Source organism: Ambystoma mexicanum, chromosome 2p (genome assembly GCF_040938575.1).
Source record: "Ambystoma mexicanum isolate Mex_15411 chromosome 2p, UKY_AmexF1_1, whole genome shotgun sequence".
In the NCBI taxonomy this organism is placed as follows: domain Eukaryota; kingdom Metazoa; phylum Chordata; class Amphibia; order Caudata; family Ambystomatidae; genus Ambystoma; species Ambystoma mexicanum.
In genome coordinates, this window is record NC_090923.1 from 344,374,858 (window position 1) to 344,387,920 (window position 13,063).

The following is a 13,063-nucleotide window of genomic DNA, read 5'->3' on the forward strand; positions in this document are numbered from 1 at the left end:
TTCCGAGATCAGGAACCGGCGCTGCAGGGTGCTTTTCTTCCTTTTTTTTTGGGATGGCTGCAAGGGACACCACCGCTCACAATATAGTGAGCATGGGTGCGCCGCAGCCCCCAGCACCGAATGTGTGATCTGGTAGAACTTTTCGGCCGTGCAGAATTTTCGAACGGATGAAATTCAGCCAAGTCACGCATTTTGTCATTTATTTTCGGTCATTTTGGCTGATTCCTTTTGTCCATACTGTTGAAGCGCCACCACCACCTCTCTTGGCCTGGCACCAGTATCCCCTCTTTTTGGAGCCACATGATGGATGGGATCCAGCGGAAATTCCTTGCATGGCTCCAGCTCCAGAAAGTCTGCAAAGACATGGTGCGTCGCTTCTCGCAGATCATGATCCTCCGCTCCTTCCAGTAGTCCCTTTATCTTAATCTTGGATCTCCTGAAGTGATTCCCAAGATCCTCACTCTGAATCTCCAGATTCTGGGTGGCCCTTTGCAATTGCTCCACCAGGGTATCTGTCTTGCGAGTGTACTCCAACAGTTCTCGGAAAGCATGTTCTGCTGCATCAATTCTTTCCCCCAGCTCTGCGATGTCTCCTTTCACCTCTTGCAGGGATTGAGCTAATTCTGTTTTAATTAGGCTCAATTGAGATTGCAGTGTGTCTCATTTTTTTCACGGACCTCCTGAAAGCACTGTTGGAGAACTGGTCATTGCTCGCCCTTCCATCCAGGCAGGTGACTCCACAGACTCTTCTCGACTCTGGCAGCTTTGCTCTGTTGGCAAGCCAGACACCCCCTCTATCACCCACAGCTTTTGCAGGGTGCCGTTTTACAGCTTCTTTGCAGGTTTGGGGTTTGGAATCCCTCCTTGGGTTCTTTATGCTTGTGCCATGACATCCGTTGGTATGGCTCGGGCGTGGGGGGGGGGCTGCTGTACCCTTTTGCTGCTCTGTCTCTGGGGCAGCTCTCATCCCCTCTCTATTGGTTTGAATGTGCTTAATGGATGCTCTTATGCCCGTGTTTGACTCCTCGTTTCCCACCTGGACCTACTTGTTATACTATCACCATGAGAGTTTACTGTAACTCAGAGGCCCATTCCAACTCCTGTTGGGGCTCCTCTCCCTATGTCTGCTCTGTTTTTTAGGCCTTGTTGCGGTCCGTGCTACTCATCCAGGGGTGGACCGAGGTCTTGCGCTGGAGCCTTCAAATGGGTTCCGGGCCCACGCTCCCCAACGACTCTGCTCCAGCACGGGTCAACAGTTGCACACGTGTCTCTTGCTTGGGGGATGAGCCAGTTCCACCCCGGGCCTCCACACCATGGCACTGACACAGCGTACTACCGCCGATGGGGCCTGTTCACATTCTGTGCTGTTCGCTCTCGAGTCCCACCGGGCCGCGTCTACCTTCCCGGACCCAGGCCTGTCTTGCCTCCTTATTATGGCGCCGGCTCTCCTCCCACGTCACGGTCATTCCGGGGGCACAGCTGCACCTCCTCACCAATCTGCTGGTAGGATCTGTGTTCATGCTGCCCCGCTCCTCGGACCACCGACCGGAGGGGTCAGTGGTTGCATGCTCCGCTGCCCAGCCCTCTCTGTAACTGGTAACTGTTCACCCAGTCCTCGCTGTCTCACACCACTTTCTGTTTGAAGATTCAGACCCTAGTGCTCAGGGCTAGAAGATTCCTCGGGTGAGCGCCAAAGGGGAGCCCTGGTATGCGCCCTGCTGCAGTGTCATTCGATGCTCACTGTCCCGTGTGACACACCAACGTTCTCTCTCAGGTGATGAACGTCCCTCTTCTCCCCATTCCTCTTCTCTTTTGCCTGCTGCCTGAGAGTGATTGGATATTGATAGTTAGGGGCTGCCTGGTGACTGCCCTTGACACCTCTTGGGCCAGATTACGAGGGATGCAGTTTTACTCCTGCCTGCCCTGTTGGGTATGGCCTAGTCTCCTGCTGATCGTCAGACAGCCCGGCTCCTCTTCACCATCACTGGCTCTGGGTGAGATCTGTGCCCTCCTTGCTTGGGACCTCCTGTTCCTTTCCCCGCTCCCTGTACTTCGCTCCGCTAAGGGATTCGGTCGGCCGAGGAGGCCGACCCCGGCAGGCGCCTCTTAAATTCAATGCGCTCCTGTCGGCTCAAGGTCCCCTGCAGTGCACGACCTGACTGAGTCACGCATTGCTGTCGCCGCCCTGGTACAAAGAGCCCGTTTGCTTTCCAGTTATGACCGTCACCATTTGTTCTTGCCGGCTACCGAGCCTAGCCTCCTGCTGCTGCTCATCGAGTTTCCCAGCCTGGGAAGGCCAGAACTGTAGTTTCATAAAATTATTGGGTGCCGGGAGGTGCGAGCACACAGATTACTGTGCTCCCCTCTCGGCGGCCATCTTGGAATCCTATTTGGTTTTTTTGTTGCCCATTCCTTGTTGGTCTGTCATCTAAAAGAGCTTAATTGATGGTGCGTGAAAAGGGCGAAAGTGAAAATGGGCTGGCCACTATGTGGAAATTAGGCAAATCCAAAATGGTGCCCAGCTGGTACCACAGACAGGCTGTCATTGCTGTCAATAATTGTTTCATAGCAATGAGATTGTTAGGCAGAATTGCATGCAGTACCCTTTGGCACCACTACACACTATTAAGACTACAGGTGTAAGCAAAATTTCCTCTTGGTACAAGCCTGTACTACGCAGTTATGTGGTAGCAGTGGCTTAGCAACCAGACTCATCTCAAGAGGGATGTGAGCAGTACAAGATGTTACACAAAGGACTTGCAAATACAGTAGTTCAAACAAACACTTACTCAAGGTTTCCTGGTAAAGGAATATACATTTATTTACACATTTAGTTAGAAAACATTCCACTAGCAAGAAGCAGCTCGATATCACACTATAATACGCTACAGTACACAACCAACAAGTTTGCAAACAAGTTAGACTCCCCTGAAGTGGGAGCAAAATGGCACTTCAGTAACTTTCAAAAGGGGTAGAAAGACAAAGGTTATAAGAATCAAAACACAATTACTCTCAGAGGCAGGGCAAATAGTTTCAGTTCACTACAAGAGGCAATTCAATTCAATAGGCCTGGGCCAAAGTCAATGGTTAAGCGTCTTGGATAGGATAGCACAGTTCTGGTAGCAAACAGTTAAGTCTTTGCTAATGTTTTTAGAAGTAGTTTGCCAGAAAAAGAGTTATATGTGGGATTAGGAGCTAACAAGACCCCAAAGTTGGGAAAGTTTCACAAACTTTCACCGCGGCAGAAAGGATTTCCACACCGTGTTTGCACAGTACCTTATGGATGAAGAAAAGCTGTACCTGAGGCAGTTATTCCTGGCAGTTCCTGCAGATCTCGCTGTTCCTGAGCTTCGGTCGTGGGGCCAAGAAGGACGACGTCTGGAGGTTCCTGCACTGCCCAGGGAAGAAGCCAAAAGCTTGGCTAAATGTCAGTTTTAAGGTATGAGTGCCTTAAGCCCCCAAGCGGGTATCCTTCTCACTGGCTATCCGGTTTTCAACAGCACTCAAAAGAAAATTCGACCAGTATGGAGAAGGTGTCCAGGTGGCTTGCGAGTTGGTTGTTCCCACCAGCTCAAGGGAAGAAGTCGTCCTTGAAGGGGCTTCTCAGTCGAGGGAGTTTCAGGCAATTCGGACCTGCAGCAGGGCTTCACCGGGCAAACCAACGGTCCAGGAGTTGCAGCAGTCGTCTTCCTTCAGCTCGTCTTTGGTTCTTTCATTCAAGTGGTCGACTCTGCCTTCCAAGTCCCAGAGACCTACTTTTAAACAGGTTTCTCACATTCATTCCAGCCTAGCTGTCACTCACCCAGCAGGGTGGCTGTTCTTTGCTGGACAGTCAGCCAGCCAATCACGTCAGAGTGCATTCAGATCTCCTAGGAGATGAAGCACAGGGAGTTTAGGGCACTTCCCTCGCATACTGTCCACCCCAGACACTCTGGCACCAGAGGAGGGCTTCAGCACTGAAACCCGCCAAAGGCAATCAAACAAAGGGACCAAACCTGGTTTGGCGCGCAGAGACAAACACTAGAAGGACCTTTCCTATAAGAAACGGCAAAAAGATGACCGGAGTCTGTTTTTACAGAAGGGTCTTGGGCGCCATATTGAAAAACATGGCTAACACGATTTTTAGCTACCGGTGTAGTCATGGTAGTTTGTTCTAAAACCACTGCCACCAGCCATTTCAAGAGGAAGGGATAACATTCGACTGTTACATGAGTGTTTAGACCCAGGGGGAGCTAGGCAACCCCTCCAGCACTCTATAGGAAGATAGTGTGTGCTGAGTCTATGAATTTAAAAAGACTAGCAAAGTCAATTTAACGTTACATGCTCTGGGAGACAGTAGTCAGTACCAGAGAAGGTATTTAAACTTTGGGAAGACATCCCTGTGCTACTGCACTGAAGGTGCTGTGTGACACACAAGAACAAGGTGATGCCTATGGAGTTGTCTAAAACTCCATATCCAAAAAACACAAAAGTAAAACACACATCAAAATACATGAAAGAGTGGGGAAAAAAAGGCACACACTCTTTCCGGGTGAAAATGTAAATCCTAGAAATGCAGCCAAGTTGCTGGGGGTCTCTAAAGGTAAGGGAAATTAGCACATTCCTGAGAATTCTCCCTAACAGAGATCTCTTATGCGCTGTGCCAGTGTGTCCTGTTCACTCACTGCTCTTTGTGAAAGCTCCATCCCCACTACTGCTGCATTCCATTTCTGGGTTTAATTGACTTTGGGGCACATGTCACGGGACTCCTCCATAAGCAGCTGTGACCTTCACAGTATCTTCTATAAAGACAACTCCAGTCTAACCCAGCATGTTTTCTTGCACCACTGCCACTTCCTGACACTTTGGCATACATTGTGAGGTGTCTCTCAATCGTTGTAGTACATTTTCTGGCAGTTGAAAAAGGGATTGTAACAGAAGGAGTGTGGAGGTTGGGTGGACTTGAGGATTCTCCATACAGGCTCAGTTGGCATTATTTCACTTAGTGGGTGGATTTCCCTGTCCCTCAGAGTGCCCAAACCGTCTCCAGGAATCCTCATAAGTGTCTCTGTCACATCTGACATATAGAAAGGAAAGAACACACGTAATGCACAGCCTTTGATTCCACTGAATCAAGTCCTACTACAGAATCACATTGGTTGACTGCGTTTAATACTTCATGAACACCAATTGATTGTGTTGTGCATGTTGAAGGTGAACGTCCCACATTTCATCATCCTCCTATCTCTAGCCAATGCTCGAGACAGAAACCTGACTACAAGGGGTGTAGCATAGTTGCAGATAAACAGACAGTTACGCTTACAAAAACGAATCAACTTGGAATGAAAAAGAAATAATGACATTTGTGTTACAGTACCTCCGGTCCACTGCGGATGGATTCATAGACTTCACTGGTCCAGTACATCTGTGAGACACACAGCACAACTTGACCTGGCCATTCCCTAACCCAGTCCTTTCTTGCTGTTACGAGATAGGCCTAAATCAACAGAAAAGGTGGCTAATTACACACAGTTTTTAGAGATTGTTTCAATTTAAAAAGATAATCTACAATAGATTTCCAATTTCTGAATCTAGATTTAAATCTGCAAAAGTTCTTAAAACTTTTCAAATATTTTCACATTAATTGTAAAAATGTCAGATAGGTTACAAATTCAACATCTACGCTAAGTGCATATCAGATGAGCTAAAGAGCTACTCACACATTCACGCCTTCTTGTCCCTTGCATCACCTCGAAAATTCAGACTCTCAAAACAAACATGCACCGTGACCGATGACACTGGCGCAAATTACAGGCACCTAAACCACTCCTAGCCTACAGAAATGTCTTTGCTGCCCTAACCTCTGAACTGGACTATGCCAAATCCAACTGCTTCACAAACCTAATCGCCTCCCTTCACAATCCCGCTGCAAACTACCCTCCAGTCTTTACCTACACCTCACAAGCCAATATCCATCACCTCTTCCCTTTCTCCTAATGACTTTGCAGACTACTTTTCCTTTAGAATGTCTAACATTTGTGACACTTTCACAGCACTGTTCTCTCTCCCTCACCAAACCTCCTTCTGTCCACAACCTCTCCCCATACCTTTTCCACTCTCGAATACTTCACCCTTACCTCTTCTTTTAAATGAGCACCCATCCTTCAAAGTGCCAACCCATATTGTGCTTCTATACACCCTTTTGTTCAGCAAATGGACTTAGCCTTAGTCACTTTCCCTTATCTTGCAGAACTCTTAAACCTCTCCAACTTTGCTGGACTCTTCCTTGCCTCCTTTCCTCCTTCAATCCAAATGGCCCAGCAAACTATTGCCCGGTTTGTATCCCCCATTATCCAAAAGTCCTTGAGGCAGTGGTTTTGGACGGATCACTAAGTACGTTGATGATAATGGCCTTGGAGATCCACTTCAATCTGCTTCTGTAGTATAACACTCCACCGAGATTGCACTAATGCTCACCATTCCAAACTCTCTTGTATACACATCCTTTTGCACCTTTCTGTTGCTTTTAACACTGTTGGCCACTGCCCTCTCATTCTCACTCTCCAAGACCTTGGGTTTCACAAATCTGCTCTTCCTAATGATTTCTGGCTCCTGCCAGGATCTGGATTTAAGCCACCAGCAGGCTTCTTGGTAAAATTTCACTTTTATGTTTAATTACTCTAAGGGGTGGGGATAGCTGGATCTCTTGGAGAAGTTTGGAGATTTTTTGGGCCATCGACCAGATGCATGACCAGGAGTCTAAGGGGACTTCCTATTGAAGGCCCCTTTCCCATGCCACCATGTATGGCAGTTTTTCAAAAGAGTCGGACCTGTCCAGCTGTCTATAAATCCTAGAAATCTAGCTTTTGCCCGACAGGCCGCTGATAAGGAACTCCAGGGATGTAGGTTCCCTGGTGCCTACCTGGAATACATTCACAACCAAGATCCAATGTCTCAGCTGACAATAGTGTTGCCTTTCTATTTCTGGCAGAACTACTTTGTTTTGAAGCCCTTGAAGGATTGGGGGAGGCCACGGATGTAACAGTCCCGAGGAGACCTGGACTGCCACTGAACTAAGGATTGAAAGTGAGCAAGCTCACCCCCGGAATAAAATCTGGGTTTCTGGACTGGGACTGGAGAGAGGGGGCCCAGGCAGGTTTTATGCCTAAAACCTGCCCCAGAGCTTGTGTGCTGTATTTCAGTAAGATAACAATGCCAGCATCGAATCTAGGAGATAAAGATGCCAGCATCAAATCTCCCTGCGACTGCCTCAGTCTTCCCATGAAGAGAAGAGACGTTAAGGGGAAAGGAGTACCGGACTGTTCTAAGTGGGGCCCGCCTGGCCATGTAGTCATTGTCCCATTTGCCTAACCGCAAATTGTGCTGCCAGGAGATATCGCAGCACATTTGGGAACCATAGGCCGACAAGGGCTACAGATAGAAATACGATCTGGTGTAGCTGGAGGTGAAGCTAAACTCTTTGAGTTACTAGATTATAGAGGAGAAGGATGTTTCGGTTTGGTTCAGGAACAGGGGAACATCATCGGCATACAGGGCTATTTTCAGGTAGGAAAGCCCCACGGAAATTTTGCATTTAGTATTTGTTATTTATATAGCGCCTTACGCCAAGGCGTTGTACAGAAACAATTTACAGTACAATTGAAGTGAAAAGGGATAACACAATAAAGATAACTTACATTGAGACTTAAAATACAATTAAGATTGAAGTAAAAGTTTTTAGGGCAGCACGGAAAGTAGAATAGGAGTGAATAGACCGTAGTGAGAGGAGCCAATAAAGAAAAAGAATGAAAGCGAGAAGAAGCACATGGAGGGTGAGATTCAGTTAAACCAAAGTGGGTTTGAGAGAGAAGAGCATGAGAAGGGGCATACAAGGAAACAAGAGAAGCAAGATAAATAGGAGCAATCCCATAAAGGGATATAAAGAGAAACATTAATTTGAGAGTGGAAGGGTAGCCATCGGAGAGAGGCCAAAGAGGCAGAGAGAGAGACTTGCGAATCGGTAAGAAGTAAAGGAGACGGACAGAGGAGATAAAAACAGATTTGAGAGGAGCTAGACGAGAGACAGGACGCCCAAATAGGAGTACACAGCAATAGAATAATCGAGAAAAGATTAAGGAAGAGATTAGAAGCTTAGTGGCACTGAAAGTGAGAAGAGGTCTAACTTTAGGAATATTGAAAAGATGGAAAAGACAGGAACGGGATGTGCTCGAAATGTGATGAGCGAAAGAAAGATTAGTGTCAAGATGGAGGCCAGTTGCAGGCACTAAGAGAAAAAAGGAGATGTGTGTAATCACCCTAATGTTGCACCCCACAGGTTATTTTGTGAGTGCGAACAGGAGAGGCGGCACGGGGTAACCCTGGCATGTGCCACTATTCATATATTTTGGCCATGTGATGCTTTCGTTTATTCTAATTCTTGTGAAGGGCATAGCCAGTGTGACAGAAATCCAAGATCTAAAACTCGCCTCATTCATCCTCTACTTAGAAATCTAGAAATTGGTTGTCCAGAAAGATTCTGTCTGTTATGGATCGTGAAGGAAGATCGCCCAACTAGATATAAATCTTTTGTGCTTCACCATCCTGTGAGTCTTGCGTCATAAGACAGGAGAAGTAATGGAATGTGGCCTCGCATTTCACTGCCTTGCTGTGAGGGGTCAGAAATGAGAGACGGACACACAGTTGTAATGTTTTCAATATTAGACATTTTATTAAAGTAAAAAGGTTTGGATAAAGGCATTTCCCTCCCTATCCTAAAGAGTGTTTCCCTGCCTGTTAAGGAGAATTCTCTCCTAGGCTGAATTTCCTAACCTAGTGAGTCCCCCAGCAGCTTTGCTGGATTTCTGGAGTTTGTTTTTTTCTCCTGCCAAGAGTGAGACTCTTTTTTCCCACTCTTGGACATGATTTATGGTGTTCCTTTGACTGTTAATGTGTTTTATGGGCTATGGGGTCCTTTACGCCATAGGGTCTCATGTGTTTTTACTATGTGCGTTACACAGCACCCTCCGTGCAGTAACACAGGGGTGTCATAGTGACACCCCACCATAGACTCCATACCCTGGGAATGACTACTGTCTCCCAGGGCATATAAAGTCACCATTGGCTTTACTAGTCCCAAATTATTAACAGAAACCAGTACAAACCATCATATTGTGGATGTACTGGTCAGGGCAATTCGATTGCCCTGGGGTCTGTTAGTCGAGGGGGCACGTCTCCGTCCCTCCTAATCGAGTTTTGGCTGGTGGCAGTGGAAACTACTTTTTATATTCGACCGCGAATATTTCCCTATGGGATTTTCCCATTGTTCGAGGCTACCAACTTTAATTATTTAATTCTCATAGCCTCGAACATACCGCCGGTTTATTTAATTAATATTAATTCGCCGGTCGGTATTTTTTGCCAGGACTCGATTCTAAAATGGCATTTGTGTTCTCTTCTGTGACTCCAACCCAAGTCGAGCCCTTTGTTCCACTTTTTGGCGGGCTTCTCCACAGAAGCCTCCAAAAGTGGTGCCACTCTGTCTGGGTACCACACGGGGTGTGGGAGGGGGTTTAGGCACCCTGGATTGAGTTAGCTTGGTAACTCAAGTAGCACTCTTGTGTGATTGGGCCAAGTGGTGAGCCGGCCGGCTCACCACTTAGCATGTTTGATTGACAGCTAGGCTGAGTGAATGGGGGTATGCTGCATAAAAGCAGGGCTTTGGGGACTGGAACTTCAGAAGTCGCCACAGGACCTGAGAATCCGACGAGGGAGAAGCTGAGCTGACCTACCACGACGATACCACCGGTGGAGCCCTGCGGAACCGACTCACCACTTCCCGACGACAGAGAAGATCTCCCGGCTGGAGAGGCTTCTTCCGCTGACTGGTGGGCACAAACAGTTTACCTTCTTTTCTTCGCACCCCAGACCGGTTTGTGGTCGAACTGCCCGTGCCAAGTACCCCGGCAGCCGGATACAGTGCAACGGACTCCTGTCTTCCTCCCCGATGAGATCCTCTCTTCCCCCGGACGAAGCACCGACTTGCATCCGCTGCCAGGAACAACTGCCTCCGCTGGAGTGTTCTCACCACTTTAAGGTACCGTGTCCGCCAGGCCTCCCTTTCTAAAGATTGCTACAAGGTAATAATAACCCCTTAACCTTCTGGACTGGGCTGGCCGCCTTGACCCTCTAACTGGTCCCTTTCTTTGGTCCAACTCCTTTTTGAACCATTACAAGACTCTTGTGCATTGCAACCGTGTGACCTTGGACACATTTCGTTTTGATCCTCTTAAAGCGGATCCGGCCTACTGACTCTGAATTCACGGTGTTACTTTGCCTTCCTCTCTTGTTGTGTTCATGAAAAAGTGTTGGGATCTGTTTCAATGTATTCTCTGCTTTTCTCTCCCTTTTTAAAACGAATTATTAGAGTGCCATCTACGTTAAGCGCTCACCGCTGTCTGAAAATAAGTGGGGCTTTACTTAAGACTTGTCTAATATTCTTTTAAGGGAGTGTATATTTTTTAGTGACCGTGTTTTTTGAATTGCTTACTATTAGTGCCTGTGTGTTTTTCTAGATGTGGTTTTTAAATAAATAATTATATCTCTTTTACACCAAGCCCTGGTCAGTGTTTACTTGTTCTATTGTGTTCTCTTGACCTATTGTGAATACTCTGTATACTGCATAACTCTTCTTGAGGGAAGTCTGACTGCTCAGCCACAGCTACCAAGTGAATCTGTGTGGTACGGACTGCTACCAAGTGGGTTTACTGCCAAACACCTGTAGTCCTAAATCTTTTGCAGTGGTCCCAGAGGGAACTGCACAGGTTTCTGCCTAACACTGCCTAAGAAATCAAAACTAGGGATCAGTCTGTGTCTCGTCATCCAACTTAAGTAAACTGTCTTTGTGTCCTAAACCCATCTGATCCTCACACTAAAAATGAACAAAAGGTGAAAGGAAAATGTCTCTGCTTTAAACTCAGCAAAACGGGTGCACAAACTAAGTATGAAAATCCAACAAAACAATCCTTGTATCCAGGGGATGATTCCCTTCCCCTGAACTGTTTCAGATAGAATGTTGAGAAAGTTTTGTGCAAACAGTGGTTCTTTAAGAGTAGTAGAAAAAGTCTCCTTCGCATAACACTTTTTTTTTTTTTAACTTTCTTTAAACATTTGCGGCATACATCATTGTTACAATAGTGGAAGATATTGATGACATAATCGCTTGGCGGCAGGAAGCTTGGTTCTCCTCCACCAGTTGGGGTGGCGTGGGGGGTTGGTTGGGGAGGGGTTGACGGGATTAGGCAGTCTTTAGGAAATGTTTCGCCATCTGTGGCTGGTGGGTGTGGGCTGGGTGGCTCTGCTTATACTCCAAGATTGGTGTCCAGATGTTGGTGAAACAGTGAAGAGACCCCTCTTTGGCTGCCGTGACCTTTTCTGCCACCAGAATATCCCAAATCTTAACCCACCAGAGTTGTAGTAGCAGGCCTTCTTCTGATTTCCATTTGCGAGCTATTGTAATTTTTGCAGCCAGCAGAAGTTGAGTGATTAGCTTCGCAGTGGTTCCGGTTCTTGGATAACCCTCCGAGAGGGGGGTACCTAGTAATATCACCTCAGGTTCCAGGGGTAGGGGGCTACGTGAGTAATGGCCTCAATCATTTTTATTAATGTCTCCAAGAAGGATTGTGTCACCGGGCTGACCCACCACATGTGGAAGTAGGATCCATGTGACCCACATTTACTCCAGCAGGCTGGGACTAGTGACTTTTCAAAGTGGTGAAGGCGCTCTGGGGAAAAGTACCACCGTACAGTAATTTTAGGGCACATCCTTTGTTGGTTATACACCTGGAGGAGGTTTTGTTCCTGGATCAGTTATCCAACTATGATTGGTCTTCTATGGGGTGACCCAGATCGGCTTTCCAGAGGGACATGTATTTAGGATGGATGGATAACATGTCTTCTTGTAGTAGCTTATATATCCTTAAAATGTCTCCTCCCTGAGGGCCCCCCTGCAGTGTGAGTTCTAGGGCGGATAGTTCACGTATGGCCCCTTGTTTGATCAGAGGATGAGAGATCCAGTGTCGGATTTGCATATAAGAAAATCCGTCCGATTCCCACAATGAGAACTTATTTTAAAAAATTTCAAAAATGTAAGCTGAGCCATTTTCGAAGAGCTGTGAGATCGTTTGGGGCCCACCACGGATCCAATTCTTGAAATTAGCTAGGCTTAAGCCTGGGGTAAAGTCTGGATTGTGGAAGATTGGGGAGAGGGGGCTTATTTCCTTCAGGATTCCTTCCCTCTTTAATGCCCAGTGCCAGGATTTCAAAGAGGCTTTAGTATACGAAAGGAGATTTGTCCAGCCCTTACTTGCCACTTGTGTCATATGTGGTAAGGAGCTAAAGGGGGACGGGAGCTTGGATTGTTCAATGGATACCATTTCGGGGGGACTGTAGGAGAGAAACAGGTCAGCATATTGGCCATTTGTGCCACCACTTGGTAATTTCGGAGATTAGGGACCCCCATCCCTCCCCAATTAGAGTCACCTGTCATCACCATTTTGGCTATAGGTGCTGTCTTATCCCTTGAAATAAATTGGCAGATCTGTCCTTGTAATTTGGAGAGTGGTTTCAAGGGGATTTCTACTGGCAGCATGGAGCACAGATACAAAAATCTGGGAAGCAAGTTCATTTTACAGGCTGTGACTCTTTCCATGAGTGAGATCTCTTGCGCTGTCCATCTTTTCAGATCAGATTCCAGATCACTGAAGAGATGGGGGAAATTGGCTGCGTAAAGTACTTTGGGGTTTGCAACTATGTGGACCCCCAAATATTGAATTGCTTTGGTGCTCCACTTTAACGGGCAGGCTGCCTGGAATGTGTTGATCACTTCTAGGGTCAGACCCGCCCCTAAGGCCCCAGACTTAGTGTAATTAACTGTGAATCCTGCCGCTTTCCCGAAGCCTTCCAGCTCTATCAGAGCCTCTGGTAGGGAGGATTGGCAGTTGGTGAGGGAAAGCATTGAATCATCTGCAGAGAGGGATATTTTAAAGTGGTCGCCTTGCACTGCAAGTCCTGTGATGGATGTATTTTT

The 13,063-nt window shown here is 47.0% G+C and overlaps 1 protein-coding gene across 1 annotated transcript in view; it reads right to left on the minus strand.

The window, feature by feature from the left end:
• Positions 1 to 13,063, minus strand: part of DNAH12 (dynein axonemal heavy chain 12) — a 3,791,933-nt gene that overhangs the window by 2,598,624 nt on the left and 1,180,246 nt on the right. Inside the window, exon 23 of the mRNA XM_069643677.1 lies at positions 5,357 to 5,476. Coding sequence (XP_069499778.1) covers positions 5,357 to 5,476 — 120 coding nt within the window. The remainder of the gene's footprint in view (positions 1 to 5,356; positions 5,477 to 13,063) is intronic.